This window comes from Moschus berezovskii, chromosome 1 (genome assembly GCF_049115385.1).
Source record: "Moschus berezovskii isolate FMDL1 chromosome 1, NW_MosBer_1.0, whole genome shotgun sequence".
Classification (NCBI taxonomy): domain Eukaryota; kingdom Metazoa; phylum Chordata; class Mammalia; order Artiodactyla; family Moschidae; genus Moschus; species Moschus berezovskii.
Window position 1 is genome coordinate 159,546,440 of NC_142460.1, and position 27,541 is coordinate 159,573,980.

Genomic DNA, 27,541 nt, shown 5'->3' on the forward strand with positions numbered 1-27,541 from the left:
CAGTCCCTCAGTCATGTCCAACTCTTTTCGACCCCATGGACTGCAGCGTGCCAGGCTTCCCTGTCCATCACCAACCTCCAGAGCTTGCTCAAACTCATGTCCATCAAGTTGGTGGTGCCATCCAACCATCTCATCCTCTGTTGTCCCCTTCTCCTTCTGCCTTCAATCTTTCCCACCATCAGGGTCTTTTCCAAGGAGTCAGTTCTTTGCATCAGGTGGCCAAAGTATTGGAGTTTCATCACAATACCCTTCTTATTCCTAAGATAAGAATGACTGTGGGATCATAGTCTTCCCTACAGACTCCCAACTATATGCTTTTCTTCTTCATCTTTGCCAGTTTAGGGAATAACAATCCCATGATGCACCCATTTGCTCAACTCCCAGGACACCTTCCCCACAAAATATTCTCAAAATCACTGTGCTCATCCTTAAAAGGGCATCTTCATTCTGCTTTTCCATTAGGCCAGTGTTTTGCAAAACTCACTCTCCTTCATGATTTTGCCCTAAATGTTTATCTCCTTTATCATTATTTACTTTTTATTGTTCCTCAAATTCATCTACTTCAAGAGCAAACCTTAAATCAACAAACTTTAAACTTTATATTAAATAAATAAATTTTAAATTGATACTATAAAATGTAGTCCTATAGTAGAAAGACAGTTTCATGGGCCATAAACAGAAGGTAACATGAAGATCAATGACCATTAAAAATAAAACGTTAATCTTCATACCACTTAAATGATCTTCATCAGTCACATGTTAGGAAATACTGTATTGGACTCCAAAGAGATGGTTCTCAAGGCTGGATGGACATCCAGAAAGCCTGGGGACCTTAAAGATACAGAGGCCTGGCCCCAGCCCTGGGACTCTGTTTTAATTAGCCTGTGGGGCTTGTGTACTGGCGCCTTCAAGTGCCCGGGTAAATCCCATATGCAGCTGGAATTGAGAAGCATAGATCCAAACCAGTAGTTCTCAAAGTGTGTTCCTAAGACCAGAGTATCAGCTTCATTGGGACCTTGTTAGAAATGTGAAGTTTAGGTACCACCTACTGAATCAGAAATTCTGACTGTGGGCACAGCCATCTGTGTGTTCTACCAGCCTCTCAGCTGATTCTAACGTTCAGTGAGTTTTCAGACCCCTGCTCTAAACCAAGTGACACTCGTGAAATCTCTGAGGCCTTAGACCTATTTGTGTCGACAAGGAGCACTTGAGCAGGGTGGTCTTGGCTCCAGATTCTCCCAGGACTGCTGTTATCCCACCCAGCCTTCTGTGACACTGAGGTGCCTGCTGCAGACACATTACCCAAGTGACCCAGGAGTCCTGGGTGTGGAGGGACAGTCCCCTCTGCTGCAGAGTGTTCAGTTCAGTCAGTTCAGTTCAGTTGCTCAGTCGTGTCCGACTCTTTGCAACCGCATGAATCACAGCACGCCAGGCCTCCCTGTCCATCACCAACTCCCAGAGTTCACTCAAACTCATGTCCATAGAGTCGGTGATGCCATCCAGCCATCTCATTCTCTGTCTTCCCCTTCTCCTCCCGCCCCCAACCTTTCCCAGCATCAGAGTCTTTTCCAGTGAGTCAACTCGTCGCATGAGGCCAAAGTATTGCAGAGTGTTACCTCTCCTTAAAGTCGTCCGCGCCCGCCTGGATATTCTCTGTCTGGAGCATGAGCCGTGCGTTTTCCAGGACCGCCTCGCCCACCTAGAACGACCACACACCGAAGGACAAGGTCACTGCCACGTCTTCCCACTTCCCACTGGGACTCATGCTGGGCACAGAGGCTTTGGGGCACTGCGAGAACTTTTCTCATGGCAAGTATTTTTAGAATTCAAGTGTCCCTCTTTAAGAGAGGAGGAGATAGACACTAAAGTCTAAAATCTGGATGTATTTTAAGGGCTTTTAGGGTTGGATTTTGGAGGAAAAAGATTACTTAAGGCAGACTTGTCCATAGTCTCTTTCACAACGATGAGCTTTTGGCTCTCCAGAGAAATTTCTGGCTCCTTAAACAAAGTTTCAGTGGCTCAACCTAGTGTCTCTTAACATTTTCTGGTCATGGATGCCTTGAGAAGCTGATGAACTCTCTAGACCAGTGCTGGCCAACAGAATTTTCTGTGATGATGGAACTGTTCTACACTGCGTGGGCCAACAAGTGGCCTCAAGTGGCTATGGAACACTCAAAATGTGGAAGAGGCAACTGCAGAAGGGGAGCATTCAATTTTATTTAAACTTAACTATTTACATTTAAATATATGCTGGACAGCTCTAGAATTCTGTCCACTCTGAAAACATCCATGTGAACATAAACACTGTACATACAGTTCAGAGGTTTCATGGAGAAGAATGGTTTTTCAAACTTGGACCACAACACCTCTCAAGATCCCCATAGGTGGGAATTGGGGGGGGGATGGTCCTCTTTTTAACTTGAGAAGCTTCTTTTAAAAAACATATATTTTTAAAATATTGACTTTTGTATAATCTTCAGTTTGGGCTGGGGGATAAACTAACTGGTATTTTAAAAGAAGGAGGCAAGAGGCTCTCTTGGAGACTCAGTGGTAAAGAATCTGCCTGCCAATGAAGGAGACACAGGTTTGATTCCTAATTCAGGAAGATCCCACATGCCCCGGAGCAACTAAGCCCGTGTGCCACAATTACTGAGCCCATGCTCTAGAGCCAGGGAGCTGCAATTACCGAAACCTGTGTGCCCTAGAGCCACGTGCTCTGAAACAAGGAATCTTCACAATGAGAAGCCTGTACACTGCAACAGAGAAGCCCCTGCTTGCCACAACTAGAGAAAAGCTCACACAGCTATGAAGACCCAGCCCAGCCAAAAATAAAAATAAATAATAAAATTAAAAAAAAAAAATGGAAGCAAACCTGAGAAAACTTTCTGGAGTGATGAAGATGTTCCAGGGACTTCTCTGATGGCCCAGTGGTAAAGGATCCACTGCCAATGCAGGGGACATGAGTTTGATCCCTGATCCGGGAAGACTCCACATGTTAGGGAACAACTAAGCCCGTGCACCACAACTACTGAGCCTGCACATTCTAGAGCCCACGTGTCGTAACTCCTGAGCCCATGTGCTACAAATACCAAAGCCAGAGTGCCTACAGCCTGTGCTCCACAGGAGAAGCCGCTTCAATGAGAAGCCCTTGCGCTGCAGTGAACAGCAGCCCCACTTGCCAAAACTAGAGAAAGCCTGTGCAAAGCAACAAAGACCCAGTGTAGCCAAAATAAAATAAAAAAAAAACAAAAACAAAAAAAACAAAAACATGTTCCACATCTGGATCTGATGATTACACGGATATATAATAAGCAAAGGGACTTCCCTGGTGGCTCAGATGGTAAAGAACCTGCCTGAAATGCAGGAGACTTGAGTTTGATCCCTGGGTTGGGAAGATACTCTGGAGAAGGAAATGGCTTACCCACTCCAGTATTCTTGACTAGAGAATTCCAAGGACAGAGGAGCCTGGTGGACTAGAGTTCATGGAGTCATAAAGAGTCAGACACGACTGGGTGATTAACATAGATAACAGGTAAAAATTTGTTAAGCTGTACCTTACAGATTTGTGTACTTTACTATATGTAAGTCAGTAAGTAAAGTTGTTCAGTCGTGTCTGACTCTTTGCAACCCCATGGACTGTAGCCTACCAGGCTTCTCTGTCCATGGGATTCTCCAGGCAAGAATACTGGAGTGGGTTACCATTTCCTTCTCCAAATATATATAAGTTATGTTTCGGCTTTCCTGGTGGCTCAGATGGTAAAGAGTCTGCCTGCAATGAAGGAGATCTGGGTTCAATCCCTGGGTTGGGAAGATCCCCTGGAGGAGGGTATGGCAACCCACTCCAGTATTCTTGCCTGGAGAATCCCAGGGACAGAGGAGCCTGGAGGGATACAGTCCAAAGGGTCACAAAGAGTTGGACATGGCTGAGCGACTAAGCACAGCACAAGTTATCTTTAATAAAAATATGTAAAATTGAAAAAATAAAATGATGCAAATGACTGTTTTAAGCTCTTATCAGTCCTTTGCGCTTAAAAATTAATGAGTTGCAAGTTCTTTGCTGACTTGGCGGAGGACTTCCAGCACCAGAGGTCAGAGACTGGAGATGAGAAAGAATGAGGAGAAGGAGACCCCAGTTTCCTTCTGCCCTGTGTGTGTCAGGGTGGGGCTGGAGCAGCAAGAAGATGAGGTTGCTGTTGGGAAAACCAATGAAGTGGACAAACCACACAGGATGACCCTACTGGATCAGAAGAGCACCGTTTTTTCCACCTGGAGCTGGGACTTGGTCCACCCTGCGTTTTCTGTATCCCCAGCAAAGTCTCATCTCACCATGCTGAAGTAGCCCTCCCCAGGTCAGCCCCTTGTTCCTTGCTGTGTCCCCAAGCTTTGGCTTGTGGTGGCCATTCCATCAACATCTGGAGAAGCACCAGGTTTGGTCAGGAAGGGGTGAAAGGAAAGCATGGGTAAAGGTTTTATTGTGGTTTTCATGGGAAGAAATGGGCAAGGCAAGGTAAGCAGCTGGGACTGGCTGGTTTAAATAATTTCAGTGGTCTCTATGCTATAGTGGTGGTCCCCAGTTTTCTCATACCTGGCCCTGGGTGGTCGGAGCAGAGGAATATTGCCTCCTGGAAGGTGACAGCCAGCAATGGGAGTCAGGTTGGGGTGCTGACTCAGAATGGGCTGATCTGCATCTCAAAGGCATTCTCCCAGGTAAGCGGTTAGTCTCTCTAGGATTTGCTAGCCCTGTGAAAGCACAGTCTCTGCCTATCAGTGAGGCCCCAGCTGTCAGAGCATCAAGAATACAGACAATAAGAAGACACAGTTGTGTTGTTGAATAGGGTTCATTCCAGGGCTCTGGCTAAGCGAGGCCTCTGAGGACTATCTCTGGCAGCTCTGACCCAGCCCTCTCTTCAGCTCTTCACACACTGCCACCCCCACGCCAGGAGCCCCTTTCCTTGTCTCTGGATGCTCAGTGATGCCATCTTGTAGATGATGAATTTGAAGCTCAGGGCATTCACTCTGCTTGTTTTCTCACGATTGTGCCCGTGGCAAATATTCCACCCTGGTTGGGACCTCGAGGCATAGAAGGAGTCCAGATTGTGGGCTCAAAAACCCCGATACAGAGAAGATGGCTTCAGAAGTGCTCTAAACCGTGTGGCCATGTGGGGCTGATGCGGGCAGAACAGGCCTGCAGCTTGTACCATTTGGAAGACCACCGTTAAGGAATAAGACAATGACTAATGTAGGGCTTCCCTGGTGGTCCAGTGGTTAAGAATCCACCTGCCAATGCAAGGGACACTGGTTCGATCCCTGGTCTGGGAAGATCCCACATGCTGTAGGGAAACTGGGTGCGTGCGTCGCGACTACTGAAGCCCACATGCTCTAGGACCGATGTGCAACTACTGAAGCCCTTGGGCAGCAAGGAAGACCCAGTGTAGCCATAAACAAATAAGTACATATATACATATATAAAGACTAAGGTGGGGCGTCCCAGTGAGGGAGCTCCACGTTTAAACTATTCTCTTGGGTACAACTCCATTTTGTGTCTGCTTTTTTTTTTCTCTGTACCAATAAAACTTTATTTACAAGAACTTTATTTACAAGGCTGTATTTGATCTGTGGCTGCAGTTTCCTGACCCCTGATGGAGCTGGTGGACAGCCAGGTGCTGAGTTAGGTCTCGAGTCTGGGTCTTCTGGCTCAGGATTCTATCCCTGTCCCCGGTGACACATGGCTTCCTCTACGTGTGGCCCAGGAGAGGCTTATCCACCAACCAGGAGCCAAGCAGCTGTTTCTGGAGCTGCTTAGAGCCTTTGGGAGAAGGGAAGGCTGTGTTCCCAGCCTGTGAGATGCCTGCAGGCACTTCCTCTCTTATGGCTTGATGTGTTGTGAACCCCCTGATGCTCAGGTGGGTGTTGCCACCCCTCTGCTGCTGGTTGACAGTTCAGCAGAAGTGAACCCTGTGAGCTGGTGTGTCTGCTTTTAAAACTGGGGACCGAGGGGTTGGACAGAAAAAGTTAAAAACGAAACCCAACCCTGGGGCATGAGTGGCGGTGTGTGTGTACCAAATTCAGAGGCACACAAATCTGGAAAAGCAGAAAGATGCTTGCGGATGCAGTCACCTACGTCTGGTTGTCCAGAATAAACACTCTAGTGCTGACATGGTGCGTTACGGCTGGGGCGTGGCTTGTGGGATCAGTGACCTCTGCCCGGTGGACTGCAGGCTCTAAGTAGGAGCCTGCCAGGAGCCCCGGCACAGGAGTCGGTGTGAGGTGCCAGCTGATGGGAGGCAAGGCCGGGACCCTGCCCTTGCTTCTCCTCCTCAGCCCGGATGAGGACCGGAGGCGGCCTGGGACCGTTTGGAGGCTGCCCAGCAGATGAAGTGGTTCTGTCCGAGGAGGCTGGGCGCGGCGCTGGGCTCCGGGAAACTGGGGGCCTTCCTGCTTTCACTGTTGTTTAGTAACAACAAGGGGTTTATTCGAGCCTCAGGCGCAGGCTAATTATAGGTCCCAACTTGCCAAAGCACAGCTGGCTGGCGGTGCTACCCCATGTCCACAGACGGGATCCTAAAATAGACCACCAGCCAGGGCTGAGCCACGGAGAGCCTTCCTCTGTCCTCCTGTGGTCCCTCAGACCCACAGAGGCCACGGACCTTGGGTTTCAGTGGTGGCTCAGCGCCCGCAGCCAGGAAAGGGCCGGGAGGCCGGTCCAGGGCTGGGACTCAGCTGAGGTTTAGCACAGGCTGAGGACTGGGATTGTGGCCGAGGCCAAAAGTAAGCATGGAGCCTGCAGTGGAACAGGGACCATCTTTGTCTCTATATCTGGGAAAACCATCTTTTCTGGGGCTGAAGACAGAAAAGGAAGAGAAAGGGAAGTCGGACTTACTGCCCATCCACAGGTGTGCGCGCCCCCGCCCCCCTCCATGTGCTGGCGCTGGCTTGGACTGGCTTGCCAGGGCAGAACTGTTAACTATTTCAGGAGTTTTGTGAGCTGCTTGTTAAACATAGCCATCACGAAAATTTTAATTACGTGAATTTACATGTGCTGTGTTGTGCTTAGTCACTTAGTCGTGTCCAACTCTCTGGAACCCCATGGACTGTAGCCCCCAGGCTTCTCTGCCATGGGGATTCTCCAGGCAAGAATACTGGAGTGGATTGCCATGCCCTCCTCTTGGGGATCTTCCCCACCCAGGGGTTGAATCCAGGTCTCCTGCATTGCAGGCAGATTCTTTACCATTTGAGCCACCAGGGAAGTCCTACAATTACATGAATTATATTAAAAACAAAAGTAATAAATACTCAGAATACAAAAGTAATGAATACTCATCAGTTCCAAATTGTTTTGCTATGTTTGACTGTCATCTCTGCTTATGAGGTTATTTGTTTCTATTATATCTATAGTGATGTGTGGACAGGGAACATTGCTTGCCATCCCAGTAAACAAATGTTGCCTGCCTTTCTATTAATAGTTCTACAAGGACCAGGCCATTAGCCACTGCAGCTGCCCCCTACCCCCATGGTGCACCCTGAGAACCCAGGATGGAGGAAAACAGGAAGCCTTCTGTGCTTTGGATACCAGCCTTAGATAGTTAAGATGCATATTGAAGGAATAATTTCAATGAGCTCAGACTCTTCATCTCCCTTTATATATAAAAGCACTGAAATCATCAGCTTGAGATGTCAGTTTCTTATGATTAGCAGTACTCTTTTGATGTTTGTTTTCTAGCATAAAACTCCTATATCCTGCAACTTACCTTACCTCTTCCAAGCAGGTCCTCAGAGCTATCTGAGAGGCTGTCTTCTGGGCTATAGTCGTCAGTAGGACCCCAGATGAAACTTAATTCTCAACTCTTAGGTTGTGCATTTTTCTTTAATAGACAGGTGAAACTGTGTAACGCTGTCCTACATGCATCTCTTCCCAGCTCTGCGTCTGTGTGGGTAGCTTGATGTCATTGGTTGAGAGCAGCTCCACTAGGGAGACTGGCAAATATTGTACCACAGAACCTTTTATCCGTGGAGAGCCAGCTGTTAAACAGATCCCAGCTCACCAACAGTGCCCTACGCCCACTCAGTACTTACATTCACAACTTCACTAAATGCTCATGCCTCCCCATCCCTCCCCCCCATGCTGATATCAACACACCCATTTTACAGATGAGGATGCTAAGGCATATGTTAATTGCCTAAGCAATTAACCTTAGCAATGGCAGAGCTGGAATGTGGCAGAGCCAGAAGGCCAAGTCAGGTTAATGTGACTTGAAAATGTGCAAATCTTTGTCATCAGTTTTGGAAACCAAAAGACACATCAGAATCAAGAGAGACTGTGTTGTGGAGGAATGTTTTCTGTCTTTTTGCTGTAACACAGAAGAGTCAGGATTCCTGGTTCCTATTTGGGCTCCATCATGAAGACAAAGAGACATCTTCCCTACTGTGTGTGAGAATGCTAACCAATCAATCCAAGCCATCTCCCACTCTAAGTCCCTGAGCTTTCATTTCTGAGCTCTTTAAGCTGGGAAGAGCTGAGGCAGATCTGTGGTCCGACTCTGAAGGCCCAGAGGGCTCGTGTGGCTGCATGCTTTGCTGTCAGGCCCTAGACAGCAGAGGTCATTTGTATTTAAGGCTTCAAGAGGCATGCGTTATCTATCTGGTCCTCTCGGATTTATGGCTATAGTGGATGCAAATTAACCTCACTTCTCCAATCACCTTTTGTTTCTGGGGAGAAGGCAATAAAAATACCACACACTAAGATGTGCAGTCCCTGACTGATGCTGGGAATGCATCATGCTTATTCATGACCCTGGAGCCACACCCGTCCACTTTTCTAGTAGGAGAAAAGTATACCGTAAACTGATGTAACAGTTGCTCTCAAGAGCAGACTTAAGGGAGGGCCAGCTGGCAGCTTGTCCCCAGGTATGCTGGGGACACCAGCAGGTGACATCCTTTCCTTCTCTCTGTCCCACTTCCCAGAGCTGGGACTCCTACCATCAAGGCCATGTAACTTAACACCACTTCTATTAAAAAGAAACACCATCATAGCAGCAATAGGACAAATTGCTATGTGAGATTAGCTGGTTTTGAGGGATTAGTACCCATTGGTTTTGCTAGAAGCAAAAATAAAACTCACCTGCAAAGCCTAAAATGCTGTGGATGAGAGTAGCTGGGGTTGACTAGCAGGGGAATGGCAGTCAGAGGTCAAGGTGGGTAGGGGTGTGTTCTGTTCGGGATGGTACTGGTGGGAGGGACTGCTCACTGGCTGTGTGGGTTCAAGCTGCTCCGGGCGTGGCCTGCAGCTGTCTCATCTGACATCCCTGGACCTGTCTTCCTCTGCGCCTCCACGTGGAGGCTTCCTTAGTAGAATTTACCCCAGTGGTTCTTAAAGTGTGGTCCCTGGACCAGCAGGATCAGCATCACCTGAAACTTGTGAGAAATGCAAATTCTCAGACCCTACCTGCCATGTCTGAGTCAGAATCTCTGGAATGGGTCCTAATCTCTGTTTTAACCAGCTTTCCAGGGGATTACAATGTACATTGGACTTTAAGAGCCTCTGCTTTGCACAGACCTGCCTCCAGTCCTGCTCAGGCCACCCCCAAGCTGCTCCTGGACCTCCTTGCTCTCCTGGCCCTCCTTGCTGTCCTGGCCCATGCTGTGATCTCTACCTAGAACAACTGGTCTTGCATCCCGAACCTGGCCACCTGAGAAACTCTTCCCCACTTTAGTGTTCATCTTGAACATGGCTTTGTTTATGAAGCTGCTTTATTAACTCACTCATTCCTGCCTTCATGTCTCCAGCACGTGATGATGATTTCCTCTGTGCTGGTTATGTCCTGGTTTTGGGGAATTAGCAGGTATGGTAGGAGACATGGTTAGAAAGGCAGGCAGAGGCCAGATCTCAGGGTGAAGGTCTTGGGAAGAGTGGAAAGGAGATGGCCTCTGCTGAAAGCTTGTGAACAGGCACAGGGGGGACCCCCATGGTAAGTGGACCCCTCTGACTCCTGCAGGAAGGGGGCTGTAGGACACTGGGGGCCATGCCAAGGGCCCAGCTGAGGGGCTTCTGCATTCACCCAGGAGAGGTGATGGTGCTTTGACTAGGGAGGAGGTGGGGATTGAGCAGTTGCAGGGAGCATGAGAGAGAGGAATTAAGGATGATCCCTAGGCTTTCAGGTGGAGCTACTGGGGGCTTCCCTGGTGGCTCAGATAGTAAAGAATCTGCCTGCAATGTGGGAGACCCAGGTTCGATTCCTGCGTCAGGAAGATGCCCTGGAGAAGGGAATGGATACCCACTCCAGTATTCTTGCCTGGAGAATTCCATGGTCAGAGGAGCCTGGCAGGCTACAGTCCATGGGACCATAAAAAATTGAACACGACTGAGCAACTAACAAAAAACAAACAAAAAAACAAACTGACCCTTGCTGCCTCCCTTCCTTCCTCCTTGGGTTATCCTACATCTAAGTCAATCCCTTTCCCCCACTCTCTGGTGATCACGTCTGCGACTCTCTACACAGTGTAAATGCTGTGTAGGCAATGAACATGTTGGCCTGTTCTTGACCCCAGCTCCTCCCTCACCAGTTTGGGCCAGTTGCTGGGATAAGTGATCTAAGATTCAGTTTCCTCATCCATTAAATGTGGATAATGCCGTGCTCTGCCTCCTGGGGTAGTTGTGAGAATCACATGAGCTGGTGCATGTGAAGAAGGGCAGGTGAGGATTTGACTATCGTTGTGTTTCAAACAGGGCAAGGATGAGCAGCATTTTCAAAAGGGTTTATTGTTTGGGCTCAAGGGTATAATGAATGCTTTATTCGGAGTTAATGATGTTGACATCCCAGCAGACAGAGCTGCAGAAGGGGAGGAGGTGGGTAAGACTGGGCCCCAGGAAATGAGACTCAGCTGGTGCACTGGCAGATGTAAGAACCCTGGAAACACTTCTCATATTTGTTTGACTTTCAAGTTTAGAATAAATGCTAACCTGTCTCCTGAGAAACCTATATGTGGGTCAAGAAGCAACAGTTAGAACCGGACACTGGACAACTGACTGGTTCAAAATTGGGAAAGGAGTATGACAAGGCTGTATATTGTCACCCTGCTTATTTAACTTCTATGCAGAGTAGATCATGTGAAATGTCAGGGTTGGTCACAAGCTGGAATCAAGATTGCTGGGAGAAATATCAACAACCTCAGATATGCAGATAACTCTAAAGGCAGAAAGTGAAGAGGAACTAAAGAACCCCTTGATGAGGGTGAAAGAGGAGAGTGAAAAAGCTGACTTGTAAGTCAACATTAAAAAACTCGGATCATGGCATCCAGTCCCATCACTTCATGGCAAATAGATGGGGGAAAAGTGGAAGCAGTTACGTATTTTATTTTCTTGGGCTCCAAAATCACTGTGTATGGTGACTGCAGCCATAAAATTAAAAGACCTTGCTCCTTGAAAAGAAGGCTATAACAAATCTAGACAGCGTTATTAAAAGCAGAGACATCACTTTGCTGACAAAGGTCTGCAGAGTCAGAGCTATGGTTTTTGTAGTAGTCATGTATGGATATGAGCTGGCTGAGAGCCTAAGAATTGATGCTTTCAAATTGTGGTGCTGGAGAAGACTCTTGAGAGTCCCTTAGACAGCAGGGAGATCAAACTAGTTGATCCTAAAGGAAATCAACCCTGAATATTCACTGAAAGGACTGATGCTGAAGCTGAAGCTCCAATATTTTGGCCACCTGATGTGAAGAGCTGACTCGCTGGAAAAGAACCTCATTCTGGGAAAGACTGAAGACAAAAGGAGAAGGGGACGATAGGGGATGAGATGGTTAGATGGTGGTATTACTGACTCAATGGACATGAATTTGAACAAATTCTGTGAGATAATGGAGGACAGAGGAGCCTGTTGTGCTCCAGTCCATGGGGTCAAAAAGAGTCAGACAAGACCTAGTGACTGAACAACAGCAACCATGACTTGTTTTCAGCAATAAATGAACAAGAAATCATCATCTGTCCCTATACCCCACCTTACTGCAATTTCATCAAGATATTGAAGGCCACCATATCTCCAAGCCAAATGGATGCATCTCTGTGCTCATCCTGACCTGCTCATTGCATTTGTCACAAGACATACTTTCCTCTCTTGGCTCCTATGAGCCACTCTCCCCCACTCTTCCTTCTACTTTTTTGGCCAGCTTTTGACTATTTCCTTTGTGAAGTCTTCCTCTCTTCTCTGACTTCTAAATGCGAGAGTTTCTCAGGATTGGGTCTTTGGGTTTGTTCTTTATAATCATAAGTGATCTGATTCATTTGCATGGATTGAAACGTATATGCGACGACTTCTGTATTTTTGTCTCTAGCCCAGAACGTTCCTTTCTATTCCAGGCTCGTGTACCATTCTCCCCTTGACATCTTCTCTACTTAACAAACTTAACATGACTAAAATGGAATTTTTTCCCTCAAAAACCACCCCCTACTTCTCCATGCCAGTAAACAGTACCAACATCTACCCAAAGGCCAGAGTCTTGACATCACATTTTCTCTCATCTGCCACATCTAATCCAACACCAAGGTTAGTCAGTTTTACGCCCACTCCTACCCCAATGTGCCTCAAATCCATCTACATCTCATGTTTCCACCCTCACCCTGGTGTACATCTCATCACGCTCTCTGACCCCAAGACACCACCCTCCTAATCCATCTGTCCTCCTCTCCTTGAGTCCGTTCTTTATCCTGCTTCCAGGGAGATTTTCTTCAACTCTTCACATCAGACCATGTTGCTGTGATTAAATAAAAACTCTTCTGCAGTGTTTCTTTTGGTTAGAATAAAACCCAAACTCCTGACAGCAGCCCTCAAGGCCCTGCAGGTGTGATAATCTTCCCACTGCTCGCAGATTAAACCCTGCTGGTATCGGTTTCACGGACCATGCGGGCCTCTCTGCTGCCTCAAGGCCTTGGCGGGTGGTGACTCCTCAGCCTGGACTGCTCTCCCCTCTTTGTGTGGGTGGCTCCATTCTCGTGATCTCCCCACCGAAGGCAGGATCTTCTTCTGCTCTTCCTCTGTCTGCTTTGTTCTCTTTCTTTAAAACACTTATCACAGCTGCGTGTTCCTAGATGCTCAGTCATGTCCGACTCTTTGTGACCCCATTAACCATAGCCCACCAGGCTCCTCTGTCCACAGGAATTCTCCAGGAGAACACTGGAGTGGGTTGCCATGCCCTCCTCCAAGGGATCTTCCCAATCCAGGGACTGAACCCAAGTCTCCTGCATTGCAGACAGATGCTTTACTGTCTGAGCCACCAGGGAGGACCATGAATGCTGGAGTGGGTAACCTATCCCTTCTCCAGGGGATCTTTCCAACCCAGGAATTGAACTGGGGTCTCCTGAATTGCAGCGGATACTGTACCACCTACTAGAGAAGCCCATCACAGCTTATAATTATTAAAAATCTTTGTTTCTTGATTTATTAGTTGCTATCTGTGTATTTTCTGCCAGAATATAAACTCCTTGAGGCCAGGCACTGCTTTTCTGTTCTGCTGTTGTTCCATCCCCAGCACAGTGTCTGGTACAGGATGAGATGGATAAATGGGCCCAGAAATGGTGCTGCTTCTTCAGGGACAATCAGACAGGGGAGCCCCTCAAGGCACAGCCAGGTCTGTACCTACTTCCAACCTGAGAACCACCTTCGGCACCTCCCCTCACTCCCAAATCAAACATAACACTTCCCTACATTGACATGCTTCATTGCATCCCATCCCTTATCCAGCTTGGTTTGAGTCCTAATCATCTATTTTCTAGTTCAACCTGCTAGTTGTTACCTGTAGATGGAAAATATGAAGCCCACAGCCCGAGTTAAGGTTGCACCTGCAGGTGGAGTTAGGGGACATGTCATCAGATGTCACCTCCCAGACAGCTCATCCCAAGCGTAGTCACAGCCACTGGGTATCCAGGGAGAATCGGGGACACCGAGGGCCAATTTTGGTCTTTCTGGGGAAGCTGAGGTTGGGGGAGCCCTCCTGAGTCTGCACTGCATGTGAGTTTTGACTTCATCATTACACTGCACTCCACCTGAGAGAAGAGGTCTTAGTAGGAGAGGTTGGAGGATTGTGGAACACGAGGCTGATAGTGCCGGTGTGGGTGCTGGTGTTAGTGCTGGGCAATCAGGAGCTCCTAGTCCTTAGAGGCTGCCCTCAGTCATGGGGAGGACAGAATTCCCTTGTCTTCACCCTCGCCGGAGGCCTCCTTCATTCCACAACCCCCAACATCCTGCCTCAGTTACCTTGGACTTGCTTTGAGCAAAGAGTTTAACCGCCACAGTATAGCAGTATGTAATCTTGGATATACATGTCAGAAGGGTTTCTTTGTCATGCTGCTAAGTCGCTTCAGTTGTGTCCAACTCTGTGCGACCCCATAGACGGCAGCCCACCAGGCTCCCCCGTCCCTGGGATCCTCCAGGCAAGAATACTGGAGTGGGTCCTGCTCCAATGCATGAAAGTGAAAAGTGAAAGGGAAGTTGCTCAGTTGTGTCCGACTCTTAGTGACCCCCTGGACTGCAGCCTACCAGGCTCCTCCGACCATGGGAGTCTCCAGGCAAGAGTACTGGAGTGGGGTGCCATTGCCTTCTCCGTTCTTTGTCATGCTGCTAAGTCACTTCAGTCGTGTCTGACTCTGTGCGACCCCACAGATGGCAGCCCACCAGGCTCTGCCGTCGCTGGGATTCTCCAGGCAAGAACACTGGAATGGGTTGCCATTTCCTTCTCCAATGCATGAAAGTGAAAAGTGAAAGTGAAGTCACTCAGTTGTGTCCGACTAGTAGCGACCCCATGGACTGTAGCCCACCAGGCTCCTCTGTCCATGGGATTTTCTAGGCAAGAGTACTGGAGTGGGGTGCCATTGCCTTCTCTGTTCTTTGTCATGAGCTGGCCCTAATTTCTATGGATGCCCTAATAAAATCAGAGATTTGAGTACCAAGCATTTCAAGATGTGGTGACTCTGGGAGGCTCTGTCTGGGCAGCCAGCTGGTCTCCCTCTGCGACTTCTCTCTGTATCTCTCCACGTTCTACATTTGAAGCAAATGCTTTCCAAGTTCTCACTCCCCTTTCTACTGGAATGAACTTACTAAGAGCACATTTGAATTTATTCAGGGGTGTGCTCTTAAATAAACCCCAACAACTTGACCCTGCTCTTCACTCTGGCTTTCTCTCTCCTCTCCCCTGCTGTGGGCTGAACTATTTTCCTGAACAGATGAGGGCCTTTCCAGGTTCCAGACCTTGGCTCACACTGCTGCCTCTGCATGCCATGACCAAACCAGGCCACCCAACCCCACAATGGGGAAACTGAGGCCCAGAGAGTTCAGGAACTTGCCTACACGACTAGGCATCCAAGTTGAATTTAATCCTCATATGTCGTAGCTCATTGCCCCTTTGTCTTTTAAAAAAAATTTTTATTATGGAAAATTTCAACTACATAAAACTACAAATAAAGGTAGAAAGAGACACATCTCCTCACTTCAACAATTAAAATCTCATGGCTAATGAAAAAAACCTCCATTTCCACTGACCTCTACTGCTTATCTCAGATTGTTATACACGTCACTTCATCTGTAATTATTTCAGAAACTCTCTTTTGTATGTCTTGTACTTCAACTTAAAAATTAACAAAGCCATGCACACACTAGTTTAAAAATTAAACGGTACTAAAAAAAAAAATGCTTTTAAAGGTTTGTAAAGAAAAAGCACTCCCAGGCTCACATTTTTCTGACCTCATGTCCTAGTCCCCAGCTGTTTGTCTGTCCAGAGCTTGCCCCATCTTTCTACAGATTTTTTGATTGCTTGAGTTCTCAGCCATAGGCATTATTTATTGACTTCCTGGCGGACATAGGAAGATTTACTGCTCTCACACTGCACCTCCCTTTTCCTTTATTTATTGGCTCTCTTGGTAACTTTCAATAATAAAGCTGTCTGTCTTGCTGTATCAATTATTCACTCTTTCTCTTATAATTGCAGATGTTTTATATTCTAAGGTCAAAAGAGAAGACAGGAAACCAGTTTAATTACTAAAGGACTGATGCCTCTGTAAACTACAGGTCCTTTTTGCTAAGAATTATGATGGAAGTGCCCCTGATTGTGAGAAGCTGCAGGCAGAGAGCCAAACTGTTGCTTCATTTCTCAACTGAGCATCCTCAGGCCTGCAGAAAGTCACTGTTTGATCATTTTTCATGGCGCTGCCCTCTCCAGGGCATGCCTGCACCACCCACACGCAACCATCTTGCTTCGCCACCCACCATGTTTGAATTGTGATTCTAACACTGAGCAGCTTAGTTTTTTCTCTTGTCAAAGGGAGCAGCTTTATCTTGATAGTACCAGGCACACAATGATCCCTCAATAGATGTTTGTTGAATGAATAAGTGATCCATGTTTAAAGAGCCAAACATGAAATAGCACTGAGAACCCAGTTCACAAACATCAGACTGGCAAACCTTTGGAAGTAGAGGACATGAAGAAGGGGGGCCTCACATTCTGTTTCTGGGAGAGTACCTTTGTGTGGCCACTCTGGAGAGGCATCTGGCAATGTTGGATAAAAGCTGACGATAGGCAGAGCCCATGCTGCTCCTAGGTACCAACCTGGAGCCCAGTAGGAAACCCTTTCTTTTTTGGGGGGTGTGCTGTGGCTGCTTGTGGGATCTTAGTTCCCTGACCAGGGATTGAACCAGGGCTCTCAGCAGGGGCAGTGAAGAAGCATAACCACTGGGCCACCAGGGAATTCCCGGAAACCTTTCTCTAGTGGGACAGAGAGCAAATACTTTAGGCTCTGTGGTCTTTGTTGCAAACACACAACTCTGCCTGGGAGTGTGAAAGCAGCCAATTAGTATACAATTAGCACGTGAACAGGTGTGACTGTGTTCCAGTAAGACTTATTTACAAAACAGATGCCTGGCTGGATTTGGCCTGCCTGTAGTTTGCCTACCTCAGGCCTAGAAAGGACCTCCCCTGTGAACGTGAAGTTTATGCCCCTCTTGTTTGTGACAGTGAAGCAAAGCAACCGCTTGGGTTCAACAGTGAAGCAACCTCTGTCCATCGACAGAAAAATTCATAACCTATGATGTAAATACAATGAAATGCTACATGCATCAACAAGGACAAATCTCAAAATCAAAATGGAGAGTTATGAAAGCAAGTTGCTTAAGGAAACAGTATATAACAGTTAATTTCATGTGTCAGTTGGGCTTGGCCATTTCATGCAGATGGGCACAATAAAGGACAGAAACAGAAGGACCTAACATAAGCCGAAGAGATTAAGAAGAGGTGGCAAGAATACACAGAAGAATTGTACAAAGGCCTTAACGGCCTGGATAACCATGGTGTAGTCACTCACCTAGAACTAGACATCCTGGAGTGTGAAGTTAAGTGGGCCTTAGGAAGCATTTCTATCAACAAAGCTAGTGAAAGTGATAGAATGCCAGCTGAGCCATTTTAAATCCTAAAAGATGCTGTTAAAATGCTGCACTCAATATGTCAGCAAATTTGGAAAACTCAGCAGTGGTCACAGGACTGGAAAAAGTCAGTTTTCATTCCAATTCCAAAGAAGGGCAATGCCAAAGAATGTTCAAACTACTGTACAATTGCATTCATTTCACATGCTATCAAGGTAATGCTCAAAATCCTTCAAGCTAGGCTTCAGTAGTATGGGAACTGGGAAATTTCAAATGTACAAGCTGGGTTTACAAAAGGCAGAGGAACCAGAGATCAAATTGCCAACATCCACTGAATCTTAGAAAAAGCAAGGGAATTCCAGAAAAACATCTACTTCTGCTTCATTGACTACACTAAAGCCTTTGATTTTGTGGATCACAACAAACTGTGGAAAATTCATAAAGAGATGGGAATATCAGACTACCTTACCTGCTTCCTGAGAAACCTGTATGCAGGTCAAGAAGCAACAGTTCTAAGTGGACATGGAAAAATAGACTGGTTCAAAATTGGGAAAGGAGTACATCAAGGGTGTATATTATTACCTTGCTTATTTAATTTCTGTGCAGAGTTGAGCTGTGAAATGCCAGGCTGGATGAAGCACAAGCTGGAATCAAGACTGATGGAGAAATATCAACAACCTCACAAATGCAGATGATACCACCCTAATGGCAGAAAGCTAAGAGGAACGAAAGAACCTCTTGATAAAGGTGAAAGAGGAGGGTGGAAAAGCTGGCTTAAAACTCAACCTTCAAAAAACTAAGATCATGGCATCCAGATTCATCAATTCATGGCAAATAGATGGGGAAAAAATGGAAACAGTGGCAGATTTTATTTTCTTGGGCTCGGAAATCACTGCAGATGGTGACTGCAGCCACGAAATGGCTGATTCATGTCAGTGTATGGCAAAAACCACTATAATATTGTAAAGTAATTAGCCTCCAATTAAAATAAATAAGTTAATTAAAAAAATGCTTGCTTTTTGGAAGAAAAGCTATAACAAATCTAGACTGCATATTAAAAAACAGAGACATTGTTTTGCTGACAAATGTGCATATAGTCAAAGCTGTGGTTTTTCCAGTAGTCATGTATGGTTGTGAAATTTGGACCATAAAAAAGGCTGAGCACTAAAGAATTGATGCTTTCAAACTGTGGTGCTGGAGAACATTCTTGAGAGAGTCCTTTGGATAGTGAGGAGATCAAACCAGTCAGTCTTAAAGGATATCAACCCTGAATACTCTTTGGAAGGACTGATGCAGAAGTTGAAGCTCCAATACTTCGGCCACCTGATGGAACTCATTGGAAAAAACCCTGATGGTGGGAAAGATTGAAGGCAGGAGGAGAAGGGGGCGACAGAGAATGCGATGGTTGGATGGCATCACCGAATCAATAGACATGAGTTTTGCAAACTTCGGGAGATAGTGGAAGACAGGGAAGCCTGGTGTGCTGCAGTCTGTGGGGTTACAAAGTGTTAGACATAGCAACCCCAAAACAGCAACAAATGGGGCCAAGATGGCTCAGATGGTAAAGAAGACGCTTGCAATGCAGGAGACCCAGGTTCAATCTCTGGGTTGGGAAGATGCTCTGAAGATGGGAGTGGCTTCCCACTCCAGTATTCTTTTGTCTGGAGAAGTCCATGGACAGAGAAGCCTGGCAAGTTATAGTCCATGGGGTCACAAAGAGTTGGACATGACTGAGTGACTAACTAACATGGTGCCCAGATATTTGGTCCAGCATTACTCTGGATGAGATTAACATTTGAATTGGTGACTTTGAGTAAAGTGGATTACCTGCCACAATGTGAGAGGACCTCATTCAATTAGTTGAAGACATGAATAGAACAAAGACTGAGGTCCTGAGAGGAAGGAGATTCTATCAGCAGATGGCCTCAGGACTTGAACTGGAACAAAAGCTCTTTCCTAGATGTCTAACCTGTAGAAGGCGATGGCACCCCAACCCAGTACTCTTGTTCTGGAAAATCCCATGGATGGAGGAGCCTGGTGGGCTGCAGTCTATGGGGTCGCGAAGAGTCGGACAGGACTGAGTGACTTCACTTTCACTTTTCACTTTTCCAGCATTGGAGAAGGAAATGGCAACCCACTCCAGTGTTCTTGCTTGGAGAATCCCAGGGATGGAGGAGCCTGGTGGGCTGCCGTATATGGGGTCGCACAGAGTCGGACACAACTGAAGCAACTTAGCAGCAGCAGCAGGTGTCTAACCTGTTGACGCCTCGATTTTGGACTTCTAGCCTCATCATCGTGTGAGCCAATTCCTTAAAATGTTTCCTTGAAACATCCTATTGATTCTGTTTCTCTGGAGAACCCTAATGCACAATGTAATACAATTCCAAAGAATAACAAGGAGAGATAAGAAAGCCTTCCTCAGCAATCAATGCAAAGAAATAGAGGAGAAAAACAGAATAGGAAAGACAAGAGATCTCTTCAAGAAAATTAAAGATACCAAGGGAAAATTTCATGCAAAGATGGGCTCGATAAAGGACAGAAATTGTATGGACCTAACAGAAGAAGAAGATATTAAGAAGAGGTGGCAAGAATACACAGAAGAACTGTACAAAAAAGATCTTCACGACTGAGATAATCATGATGGTGTGATCACTCACCTAGAGCCAGACATCCTGGAATGTGAAGTCAAGTGGGCCTTAGAAAGCATCACTATGAACAAAGCTAGTGGAGGTGATGGAATTCCAGTTGAGCTATTTCAAATCTTGAAAAATGATGCTGTGAAAGTGCTGCACTCAATATGCCAGCGAATTTGGAAAACTCAGCAGTGGCCACAGGACTGGAAAAGGTCAGTCTTCATTCCAATCCCAAAGAAAGGCAATGCCAAGGAATGCTCAAACTACCACACAATTGCACTCATCTCACACGCTAGTAAAGTCAAGCTCAAAATTCTCCAAGCCAGGCTTCAACAATATGTGAACCGTGAACTTCCATATGTTCAAGCTGGTTTTAGAAAAGGCAGAGGCACCAGAGATCAAATTGCCAACATCCGCTGGATCATGGAGAAAGCAAGAGAGTTCCAAAAAACATCTATTTCTGCTTCATTGACTATGCCAAAGCCTTTGGCTGTGTGGATCACAATAAACTGTGGAAAATTCTGAAAGAGATGGAAATACCAGACCACCTGACCTGCCTCTTGAGAAACCTGTATGCAGGTCAGGAAGCAACAGTCAGAACTGGACATGGAACAACAGACTTGTTCCAAATAGGAAAAGGAGTACATCAAGGTTGTATATTGTCATCCTGCTTATTTAACATATATGCAGAGTACATCATGAGGAACACTGGGCTGGAAGAAGCACAAGCTGGAATCAAGATTGCTGGGAGAAATATCAATAACCTCAGATATGCAGATGACACCACCCTTATGGCAGAAAGTGAAGAGGAACTCAAAAGCCTCTTGATGAAAGTGAAAGAGGAGAGTGAAAAGGTTGGCTTGAAGCTCAACATTCAGAAAACAGAGATCATGGCATCTGGTCCCATCACTTCATGGGAAATAGATGGGGAAACAGTGGAAACAGTGTCAGACTTTATTTTTCTGGGCTCCAAAATCACTGCAGATGCTGATTGCAGCCATGAAATTAAAAGACGCTAATTCCTCGGAAGGAAAGTTATGACCAACCTAGACAGCATATTAAAAAGCAAAGACATTACTTTGCCAACAAAGGTCCGTCTAGTCAAGGCTATGGTTTTTCCCATGGTCATGTATGGATGTGAGAGTTGGACTGTGAAGAAAGCTGAGCGCCGAAGAATCGATGCTTTTGAACTGTGGTGTTGGACAAGACTCTGGAGTGTCCCTTGGACTGCAAAGTGATCCAACCAGTCCATTCTAAAGGAGATCAGTCCTGGGTGTTCATTGAAAGGACTGATGCTAAAGCTGAAACTCCAATCCTTTGACTACCTCATGCAAAGAGTTGACTCACTGGAAAAGACTCTGATGCTGGGAGGGATTGGGGGCGGGGGGAGACGGGGACGACCGAGAATGAGATGGCTGGATGGCATTGCCGACTCTGTGGACATGAGTTTGAGTGAACTCTGGGAGTTGGTGATGGACAGGGAGGCCTGGCGTGCTGTGATTCATGGGGTCGCAAAGAGTCGGACACGACTGAGCGACTGAACTGAACTGAACTGATAAAGTCTAAAATCATGCAAAACAAACCTCTAAATGATATGTATATACACAGATAGTAAAATTGATAAAAGCTTGGTGGGAATGATAAATGCCAAATGTAGAGGAGTGGTGGCCTCTGGAGAGGAGAATGGAATCAGGACAAAGCACGAAGGGGTTTCAGATGTATCTGAAATCTTTGATTGTGCGTTTTTTAAAAAAAGTCTGTAGCAAATAACATTAAGGTAGACAACTTTGGATGCTGGGTATCCGTTTTATATATTTGACGTATTTTATAAATTAAGAAGAATGAGGCACCACCACACAACAACAAGGGGAAGAAAGTCAGTGCAGTGGCTGTCACGCCCATGCTCCTGAAATGTAGAGCAAGAGTCGCTGGGGCAACTGGGTAGAGAAGGCAGACCATGGGTGCTGGGAGATGACTAGGTAGAGGGCAATGGGGACCTCTAGAGCTCCAGAAGAGGCCTCTGGGCAGCAAGGATGAAGATGAGGTAGACTTGGCATGGGAGAGTGGGGCAGAGCAGCGCGGTCTGTGTGGGTGAGGCTGGGGTAGGTGGCTGCAGAGGCATGGGTCAGCCATGTGGGTAAGGTCATAGTTGCATGGGCTCTCTGAGGGGCACTTTGTATTTACCTGGAGGAGGTGCTACAGAAATATTAATAGTTATCCTCTACTTCCCTTTGATAAGAGTTGTTTCCTGAGATCTTGCCAACATCAGAGGAATTTGTGTTGCTCTGAAATACACTGGGGACTTGCTGAGGCTTAAACTGAATCGCAAGTACTTCTTCCCTATTTCAGTGTGGCTGCTGAAGCAGACATTGTCGGCGCTCAGCCACATCCCCTTGGATTGTTTTTTTCCACCATTTTCTGTGCCTGTGGGTTTCCTGTGCTTTCGCTTCCCATAGTCTGCACTTGGGACTCTTTTTGGAGCAGGGCCCTCAGGCCAGCAGAGTTCCCTGGGCTAGTCCTTTGGGAATGACTGACAGGTGTGGGGTGTGGAAGCCCAGCTCCCTCACTTGGGATTAGGACAACTTTGAGTGGAAATTCTCCTCCTGAATTCCCCTGAAGCTGAGATGATTTGCTTGCTTGTTTTTCCCTCACAGGTTTTCCAGGAACACCTCTATAATATGCCACATGGTGAAGAGTTCTAGACTTGGGCTCTGCCTCGAGGGCATCCATCTAAGACAAGTGTTCTTCTCATCCCAGAAACTCTCTGGGGTCAGGATACCTCAAGCTGTCTAGTGGGCTGTTGGGCACACAGGCTGTAGAATCAAACTACCCAAGTTGAAAGACTTGTCTCTATCACCTATTAGCTGTGTGACCTTGCAAAGATTACTTAACTGTCCTGTGCTTCAGTTTACTCATCTTTATTTTATTTTTTAAGTTTTATTTTTTCATTGAAGTATAGTCGATTTACAAATTGTTGTTTCAGCTGGACAGCACAGTCTTTCAGTTATATATATGTTTATATTCTTTTACATATAGTCTTTTTTATATATATATATATTCCCTTACATATATATTGTCTTTCAGGTTCTTTTCCCTTATAGGTTATTACAAAATACTGAGTAGAATTCCTTTTGCTATATCATGGGTTCTAGTTTGTTATCTATTTTATATATAGTAGGATGTATATGTTAATCACAAATTACTAATTTATCCCTCCCCTCCCTATCCCCTTTGGTAACCATAAGTTTGTTTTCTAAGTCTGTGAGTTGCCTTATCTTTAAAAAGGGGGTTATGAAAGTGTGGGCCACATAGAGTTGTTGTCAGGTCAAATGGCTTAAGAGATGCAAGAACCTCAGAACAAATTCTGGCATGTGGTAAGTGCTCAATAAACGTTAGCTTTGTTACCCTCCAGTAGAACTTAAGTGCAATCAGGAATTAATATGCTTTACCCTGAACCTGAGATCCAATCAATCCATTCTAAAGGAGATCAATCCTGGGTGTTCATTGGAAGGACTGATGCTAAAGCTGAAAGAGTTGACTCACTGGAAAAGAGTCTGATGCTAGGAAGGATTGGGGGTGGGAGGAGACGGGGACGACAGAGAATGAGATGGCTGGATGGCATCTCTGACTCGATGGACATGAGTTTGGGTGAACTCCGGGAGTTGGTGATGGACGGGGAGGCCTGGCGTGCTGTGATTCATGGGATCGCAGAGAGTTGGACACGACTGAGCGACTGAACTGACTGACTGACTGACCCTGAACCTGGCTGTGAACACCCAGGCTAATTTAATGAAGGAGACAAACCCTTCTCTGTTACATGGACTGCTGCTGCTGCTGCTGCTGAGTCGCTTCAGTCGTGTCCGACTCTGTGTGACCCCACAGACAGAAGCCCACCAGGCTCTCCCGTCCCTGGGACTCTCCAGGCAAGAACACTGGAGTGGGTTGCCATTTCCTTCTCCAATGTGTGAAAGTGAAAAGTGAAAGTGAAGTCGCTCAGTCGTGTCCGACCCTTAGCGACCCCACGGACTGCAGCCTACCAGGCTCCTCCATCCATGGGATTTTCTAGGCAAGAGTACTGGCGTGGCTTGTCATTGCCTTCTATACAACCTCAATTTATTGCAACGGTGTGGGATGGGCAGGTCAGTAGATTGGCAGAGTGGATGTGGCTAACAGTCTATTGAAAGAACCATAGAAGAATCCCCACTCTTCCTTTGCCTGAGATCCCACCTCACCTTCTAACCCCAGGGCTGGTTGAGGAGCAGGAAGGTGGGTTTGGACTCTGTCCAGGAATGGGATTTAATAGAGAGACAATAAGAGAAGGGCACCAGCAAAAAAGAGAGGACAGAACTCAAAGTATTAGACTTGGAATAGGAAATCAAGGTTCCAGTCCTGGCTCTGGCCTTTACCAGGCACGTATTTCTCACCTCTGAGCCTCAGTTTCCCCATCGGTAACAGGAGGTAATTATACCGGATCTGACTCCACAGAGAGGCTGTGAGGATCTATGGAGACAGAGCAGAGAACATGCCAGGTACTGTGCACCGCTGTGCACTGATTCCTACAGATGGCGCCAAAGCAAGCGTTAGGAGAGCAGGGCCGCTGCACAGCCCACAATATCTTTGGAAATACCTTGCTGCTGCTGCTGCTGCTGTCACTTCAGTCGTGTCCAACTCTGTGTGACCCCATAGACGGCAGCCCACCAGGCTCCCCCGTCCCTGAGATTCTCCAGGTAAGAACACTGGAGTGGGTTGCCATTTCCTTCTCCAATGCATGTAAGTGAAAAGTGAAAGTGAAGTCGCTCAGTCGTGTCCGACCCTTAGTGACCCCGTGGACTGCAGCCTACCAGGCTGCTCCATCCATGGGATTTTCCAGGCAAGAGTACTGGAGTGGGATGCCATTACCTTCTCCAGGAAATCCCTTAGGAAGGCACTATTTGGGGAACCGACAACCAACACATCCAGGACAGCTGGCGTTTTTCTCCAGATGAGATAGCTGATTTACAAGAAGAGCTATGCTATCTGGAAAGTTCCTCCCTTGAAACACTGCATCCTGCTCAGCAAGGCAGAACCCTCTCAGCAGGAGGGGCGGTGGCAACTGAGTCTGTGGAAGAGGAAGCAAATTCATCTCGTGCTCAGTACAGGGCACATCCTAACAGGAAGAAGAAGGCCAGCACCAGTTAAAAGGGGCTTGTCTCTCCCTGCACTGATTAAGGTGCAGGACACGTGGGGCCTTAGGGCAGGAAGTGGAGCGTTGAGCTGTGCTGCCTCCCACACTGGAGGGCGGGCGAGGCCCTGCAGATTGCTTTGCCAACGCCTTGCGGGAAACCTCAACTCAGACATTTCATGATGCAGTTTTAGAATGCAAAGGGCTCTCGGAGATCATGCAAAATGAAGAACCAAGGCACAGAGAGGTGTGATGGCCGGTCTCTCCACTCTTTAGTGATTATAGCAAGGACTCATGAGAGAAACATGGCCTTGATTGGAGAGGCAGGACTTCAAGCCCTATCTTTGTCCCCTGGGGATGTGTGATGCTCTAAAAGCCCCTGATTGTAGAATGGGACTAAGGAAACTTTCTCCCCAGAGTAGCAAGAGGACTAAAGGACGGGCATGTGTAACAGAATGTTAAACTGTCTGAGCCCAGACAGGGAAGCTGCTCGCTTCTCTTTCAGTGCCCGGAGGTTCACCTGCCCCAGCAGCAAAGGCTGCGACAGGTGTGGCAGCCTGGGTTCCACTGAGAGGGGTCCACCGGAGGGCACCTTTGGGGGTGGGGTTGCCGTGGGGGGCACCAGCAGAGGAGAGGCCTCTCCCTGCAGCTAGTCCTGCAGAGGGGGAGGGGAGCCTCAGAAGAGCTAAGAAAAATGTTCTCAGGAGAAGAAACCTGGTTTGAACTCCAGCCACGCCCAGACACTGTGAAGCCACCTTACAACAGTCTGTCAAGGAAGAACTTTTCTGCCTTCCTTCCCTCTCCTTGCTTCCTGCTTACACGCTGACTGCATTAGAAACAGCAGTTGGGAGGGCAGGGTGGGGTCAGGGGTTGCCCACCTGGGAGGAGGGAAAACATGGGTCCATGGGTTGAATAATATATTGACCAGTCATGCTGTTTACTGGATTGAGACAGTGTTTGGGGACTTAAAATAAGCATGGAATTTTTAATTACCTATAAGTGATCAGAAAAATCCTGAGACCATTCACGTTTTCAACAAGGGGCAGGAGACAGCATTCACCTCCCTCTGAATACATTGAAAGGGACCTTGGAAGAGGTCCCTTTCAAATCAAAGCTGCGTTTGTGAGTGGACCTCATGAGGCCCTCCTGCTTAACACACAGTTGACATCCATCCCACACCCTGCACTATGCTTTGGCACACGGCAGGCTCTCAACAATGTGTGGATTCATTTATTCACTCCTCATCCCTCTTGGCTCTCCAGGTCCTAGAGGCCAAGAATTTTGACGCTTTAATATCTGAATTCCATAGTGCCTGGTGCAGAGTAGACCCATCAATAACTGATGAATGAATAGAATAAAACTGAGTTCTGTGCCAGCTCCATAGCAGCCACCATGACAAAGGTTACACTGTGGAGCCTGCTGCTGAGGAAGGGGGTGGGGCCAGCACACGCCATTATCTCTAAGATTCTCTACTTACATGTGACACTAATTACACCCTCAGGCTGAGCTGCAGCCTGACAGGGCGTTTCCCCACTCATATTATTCTCCTTCAGTTTCAAAAGAGTTGGGGCCATGATGGCAGGTGTAATTCTGTCTGTCCTTTTGCAGATGAGAAGATGAAGGTGGAGAGACTGGGGACCCAGGCAAAATCTTTGGTGAGCTGAGAGCAGGTGGGACTCAGGACCCCTGCTGCAAACTCCAGCTCTCACCTAAAACCCAAAGCCACAGAAAATGCAACTGAAAGAGAAAAGGAGGGGGTGGTTTCTCCCACCACAAATGGAAGCAGGAGAGAACAGACTTGCTAGATAATAATATGCAAAGTCTCAGGGCAAAGTGCAATTTTATGGTTGATTTATATTCCTCAGGAAATTTGGAGCTGTCATGGAAATGCTGACATGAATGGACTGACTGAGGGGAGGTATGAAGTGTGTGGCTGGCCTCTCTGGATCAGGGTGGCTCTAGCAATGAAGGGATGATTATAGGCATCCAGATCTTGACACAAATCCGATTTTGCAGCTGGGTGACTAGGAGTTCAAGCCAGTTCCTAGAAGAACCAGAAGGTGGCGCCACTTGCCAAGATAATCCGGTCGAAGGCAGAAGCCTGGGATCCCGCCCTCCCTCCGCCCCCCGCCCCGCCTACAAGGGAGTCTCTGCACGCTCTAATTTGGCGTGGAGTCTACTGTTGGATTTTTACCACAAAGTGAGATGCTTTTCAGACACCAAGGGTACATCTCTGATTCAGTTCAGTTCAGTCGCTCAGTTGTGTCTGACTCTGCAACCCCAAGGACTGGAGCACGACAGGCCTCTCTCTCACCAACTCCCAGAGCTTGCTCAAACTCATGTCCATCCAG

The 27,541-nt window shown here is 47.0% G+C and overlaps 1 protein-coding gene across 1 annotated transcript in view; it reads right to left on the minus strand.

Moving 5' to 3' along the window:
• BFSP2 (beaded filament structural protein 2) overlaps nucleotides 1-27,541 on the minus strand; it is an 80,738-nt gene that overhangs the window by 27,447 nt on the left and 25,750 nt on the right. The window contains exon 2 of the mRNA XM_055420529.2: nucleotides 1,617-1,699. Within this exon, the coding sequence (XP_055276504.2) occupies nucleotides 1,617-1,699 (83 nt within the window). The remainder of the gene's footprint in view (nucleotides 1-1,616; nucleotides 1,700-27,541) is intronic.